Raw genomic sequence first — 14,447 nt, 5'->3', positions numbered from 1 at the left:
CCCATTTTTCATCTGGTTCAGTCCAGCTGTTAATATTTTTAGGTCAGACTTTATAAGGTTTCCATGAGAGCTTGAAGGGTAATTGTCTCAGCAGAGGTTTTTTTGGGGGTGCACAACTTTGTATCTCTGATAGTTGCTTTAAATGTGGGACCTGAATTTTTACCTGTCATAAAATCTCTAAAAAAATGTCTAAAAGAAACATTGACTTCCACTGACCTATACATTTTTCTTAAGGAAGGATCATCTATGACTTTATTTATAGATTTGTGTTTGGTCTGTTCTTCCATGATGGCAGTTGCGCTACCTTAGCAGTCAGTGATTGAGTTCTCTACTTTCTTTATCATTGCATGTTTTTTTACATTTAGCACGTCTACCACATTACAACACAAGAGTGTTACTTCTTGTGTATTGCATTATGTGTATGGGGAATATATTTCTCCAATCCTGTATCTAGCAAACTTCTGTGGACTTGAGGATGGTTATTGTGCTCTCTTTGGTCTTAGCAGTCCTATTCCTCTTTCATTCTCTGTAGGTCCTGCTTTTATTGTTTATTCTTGATTTTTCATAAGTGGGTCACTTGGCCTTCATTGAGCTAAATGAATTACAACTTTCCAGATGAATTTGAAAGGATTCTAACAACAGGGTTCACTCCCTGCCTGGATGAACACTTGTCCAAGGATAGGGCACAGTAATAGGGGAGAGAATGACTTATTTCAGCAGGCTTTTGCCAACTTAAAAGAATTGTGGTGGTGTATTTTAGCAGCTTCAGAACCTTTTTAGCATAATGCTAAAAGATAACTAACTCTGACACAAAGTTAGTTCTGAAGAAATCCCTGTTCATGTGTCAGGCATACTACAGCTGTAGGTTATTTTAACAAAGATAATTTGGTTGTAGGAAAAAATATCTCTTGTAGCAAAAGTATGCAGTTTAATTTTTCTTTTCCAGTGTTTGTAAAACATTAATGTTGTCTCTTACAAGAGTGTTTTGTATAAATTCCTGGTGACCTCAGTAGTAAGTAAGCTTACTACATTTTTCTGTAGATTATTTGTGTTTTGAAGAGTGCTGCATAAAGTTTGTACCTATAGACAGATGCTAAAAAAATGTTTTACCAAAACCTAGAAACTCAGAGACATGAGCAGGTAAAACAGCTCTGTAGGTTTTGTAACTATCACAGTTAGGGAGAATGGGATTTGTCAACCTCTTATGACTTATAAAATCTGTGGATCAACAGTTTTCTGTACCTGTAGAGTCTGGTGATTTACAGTACACCTGATTGGAAAATTATGATGAAAACATAATTTGAAATACTAACAGTGACCTGCCCTTTGCAGACCAGTCCAAAAATACCTCATAAAGCCCGCATCCTTGTTTACTATTATTTGGAGCTATGCTTCTTTGCATCAGCTCATGATACAACTTGTTTTGCATAGTGAAGTATTTATTTGTATTATAGTTAAAATAATGGAAATAAAAGGTCTTTCAGAATAGTCTTTTGAATTTATTAGCCTTTTGATTTCTAAAGGAGACAAATGAGTGAACTGAATGAATATGTTAATTAAAACTGGCATCGGAATCTAATTACATTGCTGATTCAGTAACGTGAGGAAAATTACAGTTTTAATCTTTCATGTTATTATTACCATTTTCAAAGTATCAGGACACTCCAGGAATTAAAATGAACTGTACCATTTTTGGAAGATGCCATAAGGGTTAAGAATTTTAATGTATGCTCTAATTTAATTTTCTGCTATATTCAAGACGCTTGCTGTGCAGCAAGTTTTTATGATCTATATGAAAGGTGGGGCAACTTGTAAGAAGGTGAGGCTCCTGTAAGGCATATAATTTCATATTGTGGTATGGAAGTGTTTAGAAAGCATGGTCATGTTTTCTGAATCATATCTGTACTGTTTGGTAAATATAAACAGCTTTATCAAAATCTATATGGTGCTTTTTTGTTCCACCATTTAAAATCTGTATTCATATTTCAATTCTTTCACATGCAATTGACTGTCTATTACTTGCACATTTTTTTCTCATTTATTTTTCTTAATGAAGTCTAATGAAATCTGCAGAAACAACAGGGACTAGCAGCATGATCATGATCACTTGGTGTGTTCCTGCCTTTTGAGAAATTGTTGAGAAGTGAAAAAGTAAAATAAATATGTTACATCTAGTACACTTGGAGTTTGAGACAGATCTTTTCAAGGCCATCTTTAGGCTGCACTTGCCCCACTGTTTTTTTATTTTAAACCTGTTTTTAAGTTAGTGTCACTGCAAAGTTAAAACTGATGGCCTCATTTTGATTACCTCATACACTGGTGTAAATCCAGAATGAGATCGCAGTATCACAGTATTACAGTATGTTTGGTATTGGAAGGGACCTCAAAAGATCATCTAGTCCAATCCCCCTGCTGGAGCAGGAACGCCTAGGTGAGGTCACACAGGAAGATGTCCAGGCAGGTTTTGAATGTCTCCAGAGAAGGAGACTCCACAACTTCCCCGGGCAGCCTGTTCCAGTGCTCTGTTACCCTTACTGAGAAGAAGTTTTTTCTCAAATTTAAGTGGAACCTCTTGTGTTCCAGCTTGATCCCATTACCCTTTGTCCTATCACTGTTTGCCACTGAGAAGAGCCTGGCTCCATCCTCATGGCACTCACCCTTTATATGTTTATAAACATTAATAAGGTCACCCCTCAGTCTCCTCCAAACTAAAGACACCCAGCTCCCTCAGCCTTTCCTCATAAGGGAGGTGCTCCACTCCCTTAATCATCTTTGTTGCCCTACGCTGGACCCTCTCCAGCAGTTCCCTGTCCTTCTTGAACTGAGGGGCCCAGAACTGGACACAATATTCCAGATGTGGTCTCATCAGGGCAGAGTAGAGGGGAAGGAGGACCTCTCTCGATCTACTAACCACCCCCCTTGTAATACAGCCCATGATGCCATTGGCCTTCCTGGACACAAGGGCACAGTGCTGGCTCATGGTCATCCTGTTGTCCAGCAGGACCCCCAGGTCCCTTTCCCCTACACTGCTCTCTAATATGTAATTTCCCAACCTATACTGGACCCTGGGGTTGTTCCTGTCCAGATGCAGGACTCTACACTTTCCCTTGTTAAATTTTATTAGGTTATTCCCCGCCCAACTCTCCAGCCTGTCCAGGTCCCGCTGGATGGCAGCACAGCCTTCTGGCCTGTCAGCCACTCCTCCCAGCTTGTTGTCATCAGCAAACTTGCTGACACTACACTCTATTCCCTCATCTAAATCGTTAATGAATGTATTGAATAATATTGGCCCCAGTACTGACCCCTGAGGTACTCCACTAGATACTGGCCTCCAACTAGACTCCGCACCATTGACTACCACTCTCTGGCTTCTCTCCTTAAGCCAGTTTGCAACCCACCTCACTACTCTATTGTCTAGACCACACCTCCTCAACTTAGCTGTGGGGATGCACATCAAGGGCAGGCATTTTCAAAAAGCTTTTTCTTTTTCTAAGCTTTAGTGACTAATTAAAGAGATGATTGCTAAGATATTGTGGAAAGCAATATTAAGACGTCCTGATTTATTCTTTTCCTTACCTTCCATGTATAGGTTTCAGATCAGAATTTGTGAGTAAATGGGACAGCAGCATCCCAAAGTATTCTTGTGCTGAGATTGTGACAATGGACATAATACAAGGAGACTGTGCCAGTCCTGCAGTACCAAGACAGACAGAGAGGAGCAAGACTGGAGAAGAAGACCCAGGACTAACTGTGGTTGGAAAAGCACATGAGTTCTTTCAGATTTGTGATCTGGAAGGCAAAGGCTTCATCACTCTTCAAGACATGCAGGTAAACCAAAATTGGCTATGTGAAATGCACAGTGAGAGAGGTTCCTAATGCCCTTAATGAGTTGAGAATTATTAATTTAGAGTAAAAAAATTGTAACATGCACCTGATAACTTTAAAGAGATATGTAGGATTTAAAATAATCTCTTTGAAGCCTTACATAATGCTTGCATTTGTTTTCTTAGACAAAACAACAAAAAAGTGGAAAATCAAAGTAAGTGAAGTTTAAAAAAATGACCTAGGAATTTAATTCCATTCTTGTTGAGAAAGTTTAAGCTCCAGAAAATTAATTACTTTGTGGTTTGCTACAGCATCATGAATGTATTCAGTCCACCAATTTTATCCTTCCGTGTTTTTAGCAAAATTGTGTAAATAAAGTCTTTCATTTTGATTTCACCTGCCAGGTAATGGTGAACTCTCAGCTGGAACACATATATATGTAGAAAGTATAGAGGAACAGTATTTTAGCATTATTTGGTGTTCACAATAATATGAGGGTCTGAAATCTGATTTGCTGAAAATGTTGATGAAAAAAAAGCAACTACATAACAAAATCTTTTGAAAGTGGGATTGAGTGCATACTGCAGAAATAATGATTTGAACCAGTATGTGGCAGAAAACGAGAAAGTACTCATGCTTGACAAGCAAAGCATTATTTTTCATCTTACAATTTCAATATGGATCTAAGTGTCTGGTGTATTTAGATACATAAATAAGGGTGCTGTTGCGGTTGATACGGACAAACGACATGGACCAAGTTCTTTCAAGATGAAAGTGATAGGTGCCATTTATTGCTACAAGTGCATTTTTATACAATTCTACCAGTTTGTGTGTCTTTTCACTATTGGTTACAAGTTACAGCACTAGCATCTCATTGGTTAATTTTGCTATCATCCATGTTATTCTTCTATCCCCTTCTCTCTCACGGGTACATCTCTCCTCTCTCACGGGTACAACTCCATATCTCCGGATACTCCTTTACTCCCATCCTTCTCAAGGGTAAATCTTAATATCTTCAAGGCTGATCTCTACTCCCATATTTTCTGTCAAGGATTCCACAGACCCGCTGCAGTTTCCCACAGGGTGCTCAAAACACCTGAGAAGATCTTTCTTTATATTTGCTTTTATTTTCTGCTGATTCAATTAAAAATAATGTTACTAATGCAGACATTATGAAGATACTGGATTATCCTAATTCCACTCAACACTTCAGTAAATCAAGAGTAATTCGGCTGAAATCAATGCATTCCCATTGACAAAAGCTGGGGTGAGACCCATTTCCTCCATTTGACTTTACATTAATTTAGTGACAGTGTATAAAAATTATAAATGAAAGTCTTTTACATTAGTTCCAGCAATTCAGAAACCCTGATTTTTTGGAGCTGGCTATGGTTTTCTCAGTGTCCCTTTTTCCTTTCAATTCAGTAGTGGATTAATAGAGATTTACTTGGACACCAGTTGACAGTAACATATGATGTTTTCTAATGGATTTGGTACCCATTATTTTAGTAATATAGAAAATAATGATGTACTGAACAACTGTACATTAGACATATATTGTTACAGTTATTCATTATGCTTGATTCGAATGTCTAGTTAACTAGAATCCCTGTATTGCAAACATGAGTTTGAAATCAGTATAATTGATTTTGATGGCACTTTTCATGATGTTCACTCCCTATAGCAAAGACATAAATCAATAAAGTAAATCAGTTTTTTCCTTAAAAGGTACCAAGTGTTGATGACTTTTGCATCCTGTTGTTTGTTAGTTCATTACTACTTACCATTAATGAAGCATTCCTTCAAATCCAGAATGCTAACATTAAGCTTTTAAATCTTAATCATGTGATATGAGGCATGCCTTTCTACAGAGTGCTGAGTATCTAAAAAGTGCTGAATATCTAAAATCCAACTTCAGTAGAGCAGATCTTCCAAACAAAGTTTTCTGGTGTGTCTAAAATACAGTAATTATATCAAAGATTTACTCCTTCCCAATTATGTCATGCTGAGATTATGTTAATACTGGTTGTTCTGAATTTTTCATTCCATTTCAAAATATCAAATATTCTCCATTTTCAAACAAAAAAGATTTTCTGAAATTGCAAGAAAGCAAATTCTACCTGAAACTTGAAATCACAGCTTTGCACTTTGGGCCTTGAGTTTATAGTGAATAATGAGAATTAGTATTGTAAAATGTTTTAGTTTAATACACATAGCAGAATTTGGTTCAGATCTTGCTCTTAGCTATCTGACCTCTGTCTTTATTTAGCAGAGTAAAAGCATGTTATTTTCAGATAAGTAAGCATAGACATCATGAACGCACAGAGCACAATGAGTGACAATGCAGATAATTTCTCTTTAAGCTCCAGTGGTATCTTTGGATATGTGTTTTTTGATTGTTTTATTATTTTTAGGAACCTCATATCAAAAGGATCTATTTTTTTTACAGTAAGCCCCAAATGAGCAAATAAACAGTTATGAGACCAATGATAACATTTAGTTTTCCTAACTAAAAAAACAACCAAACAAACAACCAACCAAACACAAAAAAACCCACAATTTTTTTGAAGAATAAAAGCAAGAGGTTGGGAGAACATTGGCTTAATCTCAGTAACAATGGTAAGTGTGGCCCCAGTTCATCAAAGTCAGTAAATTATCCTCAGGGAATTTTGGTACATTCTTCAAAATCTATTTTTTTCATAGTTTTTCAAGAAAATGCAAGTAACTTTGGTGTTTTCTACTGCAAAATTCACATAGTTTGCTTCAGAATATGAACCCTGCAATATGGCTCTCCAGATGTAGTTGGCAAAGCATATATTTATCAAGTAGTTTTGTAGCAAGACCCACAAACAGTTGTATAGGAGTAGCAGGTGAGTCTACGTTTATGATATGGTCAGAAGGGGACAGACAGTTCTCAAGAAACACTCCTTCAGCAGGTCTCAAAGATCTGGCAGTAGAAGCACAATTTCTGTTTTTGTAAGTGTAGGCTGTAAGAATTTTACAAGACAAGCTAATTTTAAGAAGTTTCCTTTTAAAATCAAACGCTTTGAGAAAATGGGTGTGTTTAAATGAGAAACTAAATAATAAGTCGGGTGTATCACTGATGACATAACTCATACTGAATGTACATCAGTTTTCCTTAGGTTTTTTGGAAGCAGGCAACAACGCACAATTAATCCTGCTCAGAAAGCAGGGAACTTGGGAGGCACTTGAGGACTATTCCAGATAGTTCTGTGCTTTAGGAGCTCCATTCCTTTCCCTTCTCAAGATCACCTTGGAATTCCTTTTAAATGCTCTTCTCTTCAATTCATAGAGGTTTATAATTTACACCTTAAAACCTTCACTGCAGCCAGGGAAGTCCTGATTAATGCCCTTATCCAATTCTTGCCTTGACTACATGCCTGATATATTGAGTATTGGTTTCTGTTGTTCATGGGTTGTGGGAGAGACTTCCTTTGGCCTTAAATCCCTTGCCCATGGTGGAAGAGATTAGCACTTTTGTTCTGATGAACTTTATCAACCTATCAGCTTGCAATTTTAATATGTTGTATACACAGTAGGAGTTCAGGGAAGGGATTAAAATATAAACTAATAAAGCCGTGTATATTTATATTGCTTCCCAAGCTGAGGAAAGGTTTCAGTCTTCCTAGTGCTGTCTCCCAGTGGAAATCCTTGCTATTATAGTTTGCCACTCCTCTCCTGTTTCTGGGAGGTTCTGTCTATACTGTTAAAAGAATTACAGTAAAAACATTAGGGCCAGATTTAAGGACTTTTTTTTTTTTTCTCTTTTATGCCTGTCTTTAGATTCTCACGAAAAATTAAGTGATTTTGTGGTGCTAGTTTCTTGAAGTTTTGTCTCTTTTGGTCTACATACTGCATTTCAGAAGTAGACAGTCATGAACTACCTTTAACTCACTATAGGAGCAGCATGTTTGCTCCTTGGAGCATGCAGCTTTCTTAGCTTTGTTTATTTATTTATTTATACATTTTAAAGCAGCTTCAATTAGAACAGTATACCCGCTAGAATGTTCTTGTTTAGAGAGGCTCTTGCTTGACTGCATGACATAGAAGGAACTAGCCATATACTTTAGCTGGCAGGTTTGTCCAGCTGCATGATAATCAAGACATTTCACCAAGATAATCAAGGCATTTCACCAGGATGCTGAGACTCCACCTCAAATTCTACCTCTTCTCTGTATGATTGGAATCTGCGTCACAAGAGATTGTTCTCATTGTTCAGTTGTAAAGGGTTCATAAAGGCAAATAATGAAGTCATAAAAGCATATCTCTCTCAGCTGATGTTGTTTTACCCTGTGATGTATTTGAATTTTCACTCTGGGAAACAAAAGGACCTATCCTTCTGTATTGTGGATGTTCTGCAGTTTTCATCTCTACTAGTACTTCCTGTAGTACTGTGTAAATTTGCTGCATGTCTTGTCATTTCAGAGACTGCATCCTCAGTTACCTCTTAGCCTGGAAGAGCTTGAAAAAGTTTTTGTTACATTGGATGCTGATGGCAATGGCTCACTTACTCCAAAGGAGTTCACCACAGGATTCAGTGAGTATGGAAAGCATGTCTGCTGTATAGACCATTATTAATGTTCTGTACTTTCCACATCAATAAAGAAGCATTTTACCTTAACTGTACACTTAAGGATGTGCACAGGGAGCCAGACTGTTCCCTAGATGTAGCAGATATACATAACAGCTGAAGATGTGGTCAAATTAAGTCTATAGACAAAGGGCTCCAGAGTCTTTCTCCGCTGTGTAAATGACAAGCCATAGCACAATATGAGACATACGATGTAACTATCTGAATTACACTGGTTTTAAGGTGTGGTGTAGATCTGTGAACAAATTTTGTAACAAATTTTGTTTTCCGTTGGGGAAAATATATCTTATGTTTTATATCATACTAGGTCATAAGACCTAAGAAATAATTAGCTTTATCTCTAAGACTAATGTCAGATGATGTTGAAAATGTGTTAATACAACTGTCCTTACAGCTGTGGGAATGCTTTCTACAACAAATTAATTCTTCAAATTATGTTACTTTATTTCAAAACAAAACAGGATGAGGCAATTATTATTACTGCATGATGGGAGATTGTAAGTTCTTTGTAACTCCCTGCTTTGCAACAGCACTCTTACTGTCATGTTCCCTGTGTTTGTGAGTTGTTTTCTCCCCAGCTGTTTTCAATGAGGTGACAATGTTAGTGAGACTCTTTGGTTATTTATGCAGAATCAATTTTGTACTTGAATTTTAGCTCTGCTGACTATAAGCATCAATTTTAAGCATTTTCTCTGGAAAATGGAATCTCTTCTATGTGTGAATTGTAATATAAATTTCCATTTAAATACTACGTATAGGCCCAGCAAATGGCACCTTCATTTTTGAAATCATTTTGAAATTTTAATTCTCTTATGTCCTACCTCTCCCATCTTAGAGCTAGATTGAGAATCTTAATAAAGAGTATGCTTTAATCTGCAAATTGATGTCATTTAAAAATGAAATAATGTATTACTGCCTTACTTTTTGTAGGTAGATTATACATATTTCTTAGTTAAGTAAGTAATCCCTGGAAAAGCAAAATTTTCTGTGAAGGGAACAGCTCCAGAGCCTGGGGTGTCCTCCTGCCCAGCTACTGGAGCACAGTCTAGAGACCCAGGTGGATGTGGTTGCTGCTTTACTGTTTGCAGGGTCAACTTGTAGTGAAGTTAAACATGTATCCCAGAGGCACCCACACATGCACACACACAGATACATGAAGAACATGGATATGGCAGGCTACACAGGCTGCCACAGACAAGGCACTGCCTTCCAAAGCACCTGTGTATAGGATTCACATCAAAAGGGAAGTGAGGTGAAGGGGAGAAAATCAGGCACAGCAGAGAGAAACTTAGGGGGTGGCATGGCAACATTTGGTGGATGGGGTGCTAGCGAGGTCCCTCGGTCTGCAGGCTCAGTGGAGGCAGGGGATCAAGAGCTGTGTGGCAGCAAAAACACAAGGCTTATTGATGTGTTAGAAACCATGGAAGCACCTGAGAATGGTCAAAGGGCTCTTCCCCCCAGGAAGGTGACGGGATCAATAGCCCAACTGAAGTGCATCTATACCAATGCACACAGCATGGGCAACAAACAGGAGAAGTAGCAGAAAAACTATGATATAGTTGCCATCACATAAACATGGAGGGGCAACTCGTACAACTGCAATAGATTGCTATAAGCTTTTCAGAAGGGATAGGCAAAAAAGGAGAGAAGGTGAGATTATGGGAGTGTTTATGGGTAAGAATCAGGGGGAAGGGCAACAAGGCAAGGCATCCTGTTGGGAGTCTGTTACAGACCACACAACCAGGATAAAGAGGCAGATGAAATATTCTACAAGCAGTTGGGAGAAGTGTTATGATCACTAGCCCGTGTTCTCCTGGGGAACTTCAGCTTACCATATGTCTGGTGGAAATAAAATGTGGCAGAGAGGAAACAGTTTAGGAGGCTCCTGGAGTGTGTGGAAGACAAGTTCCTGACACAGCTGGTCAGTGAGCCGACAAGGGGAAGTGCCCCACTGGACCTGTTATTTGTGAACAGAGAAGGACTTCTGGGTGATTTGAGAGACCATCTTGGGCATAGCAATCATGAAATGATAGATTTTTCAGTTTTTGGAGGAACATCAGCAGAACTGCTATCTTGTACTTCTGGAGGGCAGACTTTGACCTCTTCAGGAAACTGGTTGACAGAATCCCTTGGAAGGCAATTCTGAAGGGCAAAGGAGCCCTGGAAGGCTGGTTGCTCTTTGAGAAGGAAATCTGAGCAGCGCAGGAGCAAGTTGTCCCCGTGAGCTGGCAGGGAAGAAGACTGACCTGGCTGAACAGAGCTTTGGCTGGAACTCAGGAATAAAATGAGGCAGTCCACACAGGAGGACTACAAGGATGCTGTGAAGTTATGCAGGGAGAAAAACAGAAGGGCCAAAGCCCAACTAGAGCTGAATCTGGCTACTGCAGTAGAAAGCAAAAGAAAGTTTCAGTAAACACATTCACAACAAAAGGAGGTCTAAGGAGAATCTCCACCCTCTAGTGGTTGCGATAGGAAACACAGTGACAGAGGATGAAGGAAAAGCTGAGGTACTCACTGCCTTCTATGCCTCAGTCTTTAATAGTAAGACCAGTTGTGCTTTAGGTACCCAGACCCCTGAGCCAGAAGACAGGGATGGGGAACAAAATGAAGCCCCAGTAATCCAAGAGGAAACGGTTAGCAACCTGCTACGCCACTTAGATGTACACAAGTCTATGGGGCCACATGGGATCCATCCAAGTGTTCTGAGGGAGCTGGCAGAGGTCCTCACCAAGCCACTTTCCATCATTTATCAGCAGTCCTATCTAACTAGGGAGGTGCCAGTTGACTGGAAGTTGGCAAATGTGATGTTCACCTACAACAAAGCCCAGGAGAAGGATCCAGGTAATCACAGGCCTGTCAGTCTGACCTTGGTGGCAGGGAAGGTCATGGAGTAGATAATCCTGAGTGCCATCACATGGCACATAGAGACGACCAAGCAATCAGATCCAGTCGGCATGGGTTTATGAAAGGCAGGTCCTGCTTGACCAACCTGATCCCCTTCCATGACAAGGAGACCCGCTAAGCGAATGAGGGAAAGGCTGTGGATGTTGTCTACTTAGACTTCAGTAAAGCCTTTGATGCCAATTCCCACAGCATTCTCCCGGAGAAGCTGGCTGCTCGTGGCTTGGATGGCTGTACTCTTCACTGAGTCAAAAAATGGCTGAATGGCCAGGCCCACAGAGTTGTGGTGAATGGAGTCAAATTCACTTGGCATCTTGTCACAAGTGGTGTTCCCCATGGCTCAGTATTGAGGCCAGTTCTATTTAATCTCTTTATCAATGATCTGGATGAGGGGACCGAGTGCACCCTCAGTAAGATGGCAATGACACCAAGTTGGGCGGGAGTGTTCATTTGCTGGAGGGTAGGAAGGCTTTACAGAGGGATCTGGACCAGCTGGATCATTGGGCTGAGGCCAATTCAATAAGGTTCAACAAGACCAAGTGCTGGGTGCTGCACTTGGCTCACAACAACCCCATGCAGAGCTACAGGCTCACAGAAGAGGGGCTGGAAAGCTGCGTGGTGGGAAATAATCTATGAGCTAGCAGTGTGCCCAGGTGGGCAAAAAGACCAATAGCATCCTGGCTTGTATCAAGAGTAGTGTGACTAGCAGGACTAGCAAAGTGATTGTCCCACTGTACTCGGCACTGGCAAGGCCCCACCTTGAGTACTGTGTTCAGTTTTGGGCCCTTCACTACAGGAAAGACATTGACGTGCTGGAGAGAGAGAAGGGTGATGAAGCTGGTGAAGGCTCTGGAGCACAAGTCTTACAAGGAGCGGCTGTGGGAACTGGGACTGTTTAACCTGGAGAATAGGAAGCTGAGGGGGAGACCTCATCACTGTCTTCAACTACCTGAAAGGAGGTTGTAGCATGGAGGGTCTTGGTCTCTTGTCCCAAGTAGTAAGGGATAGGATGAGATGAAAGAGCTTCAAGATGTGCCAGGGGACGTTTAGATTGCATACTTGGAAAAATTTCTTCACAGAAAGGGTTATCAGGCATTAGAACAGACTGCCCAGGGAAGTGGTGGAATCACCATCCATGGAGGTGTTTAAAATATGTATAGATGAGGTTCTTAGCGGCATAGTTCAGTGACTGTTTCAGGTTAACAGTAAAACTTGATGATCTTAAAAGTCTTTTCCAATGAAAATGATTCTATGAAAATATAAGCATAGACAGTGTTGAGCATGCTACATTTTAACCTGCTACACAAGATTGACAGTTATTTTCTAAGGATCCCAGGCTAGGTAGTCATACATTTGGTTAGGTGATGATTGTAGCGTTCCTCGTAGAAGCAGAAACTGTACTACATAAAAGCTACTTTAGAAAAATAAAGAATGGATAAAGCAGAGTAGTGTCTGGATAAAACTTGTATTGCACCAATTAGAATGGGGGAATTTCATTTATATTTCTAAATGGTGACAAATCTGAAATTTACTGTAACCTCTCTGCAATCTATTCTGCTCTTGACATGCATAGCCAAGTGCTATAAGAAAAAAATGCATGATAGAGTAGATAAAACTGTAAAACCACACCAGTATTTCTGTTTTCTGGGGTCTATAATAACTTCTGTACTAGAATTTAAGTACAGCCAAAGATCCTTTGCAGAAAATCACAATCCCCCTTCTACCTATATTTAAAAATTCTGACTTGCAGATGTTCAAATAAAACAGCTGACATGTTTAGAATTTGATGGAATGTATCGGGTCTTCTCCAGCTGAGCACAAGTGCATTGCAAGGGCAACAAAGATGATCAAGGGAGTGGAGCATCTCCCTTATGAGGAAAGGCTGAGGGATCTGGGTCTCTTTAGCTTGGAGAAGAGGAGACAGAAGGGTGACCTTATTAATGTTTACAAATATAAAAAGGGTGAGTGTCATGAGGATGGAGCCAGGCTCTTCTCAGTGACAACCAACAGTAGGACAAGGGGTAATAGGTTCAAACTGGAACACAAGAGGTTCCACTTAAATTTGAGAAGAAACTTCTTCTCAGTAAGGGTAACAGAACACTGGAACAGGCTGCCCGGGGGGATTGTGGAGTCTCCGACTCTGGAGACATTCAAAACCTGCCTGGACATTTTCCTGTGTGACCTCATCTAGGTGCTCCTGCTCCAACAGGGGGATTGGACTAGATGATCTTTCAAGGTGCCTTCCAATCCCTAACGTTCTGTGATTCTGTGGTTCTGTGATTATTCATGTGGCAATTTCACTTCTGCATCCTCACTGTACAACTACTGTAATTCTTCCTTTCTTTTTATGGATGTAGCTGTTTATTTTAGTATTCTTTGCAGGTCTCAGTATTTTTGACTCTCTTATCTATATGTATAATTTTTATCTCTAGTTCTAAGATAGTTTCAAGCATCATCTGTTTGTTAACTTACTTGAACCCTTCAGACCAGTTGAGTTCAGTAATACCTATTCTTGCGTAGCTTCATGTTTAATTTAAACTGAATGAACTAATTTATCAATCCATGGTTATTTCTAATAATCAATACTTTATGGTGTTCTCAACAAATGCAAAATGCAAAGCTAACATCATGTGTTGTTAGCTAGTGAAAAATTGTTGAGAAAGTCTCATGACTTTCATGAAAGTCTCTTATTACTATGATGTGATGTCAAAAGCCAGAAATATATGAATCACAGAACCATAGAATAGTTGCAGTTAGAAGGGATCTCTGAAGGTTGTCAGGTCCAAAGTGCCTGCTCATGCAAGGCCACCTCAAGCCAGTTGTCCAGGGCTACATCCAGATGGCTTCTGAATATCTCCAAGGGGTTAGACTCCACAACCTCCCTGGGCAACCTGTGGCAGTATTGGTTACTCTCAGTAGAAAAGTGTTTGCTGATATTGAGATGGAACCTCCTGTGTTTCAGTTTGTGCCCATTGCCTCTTGTCCTGTCACTAGGCACCACTGCAAAAAGCCTGGCTCTGTCCTCTTTGCACTCTCCCTTCACGTATAAATAAATGTAAATATATTCCTGAGCCTTCTCTTTTCTAGGCTAAACAGTCCCAGCCCTCTC

At 39.8% G+C, this 14,447-nt stretch overlaps 1 protein-coding gene across 1 annotated transcript in view; it reads left to right on the top strand.

Annotated features, from left to right (window-relative positions):
• Nucleotides 1–3,660: 3,660 nt before the first annotated feature.
• CRACR2A (calcium release activated channel regulator 2A) overlaps nucleotides 3,661–14,447 on the top strand; it is a gene marked incomplete at both ends in the record, with an annotated part of 50,704 nt that continues 39,917 nt past the window's right edge. Inside the window, 2 exons of the mRNA XM_080363419.1 lie at nucleotides 3,661–3,828; nucleotides 8,272–8,383. Of these exons, the coding sequence (XP_080219545.1) occupies nucleotides 3,661–3,828; nucleotides 8,272–8,383 (280 nt within the window). The remainder of the gene's footprint in view (nucleotides 3,829–8,271; nucleotides 8,384–14,447) is intronic.

This window comes from Nesoenas mayeri (genome assembly GCF_963082525.1).
Source record: "Nesoenas mayeri genome assembly, chromosome: 1".
In the NCBI taxonomy this organism is placed as follows: domain Eukaryota; kingdom Metazoa; phylum Chordata; class Aves; order Columbiformes; family Columbidae; genus Nesoenas; species Nesoenas mayeri.
Note: the sequence above shows the minus strand (reverse complement) of the source record. Positions and strands in the feature narration are given on the sequence as shown.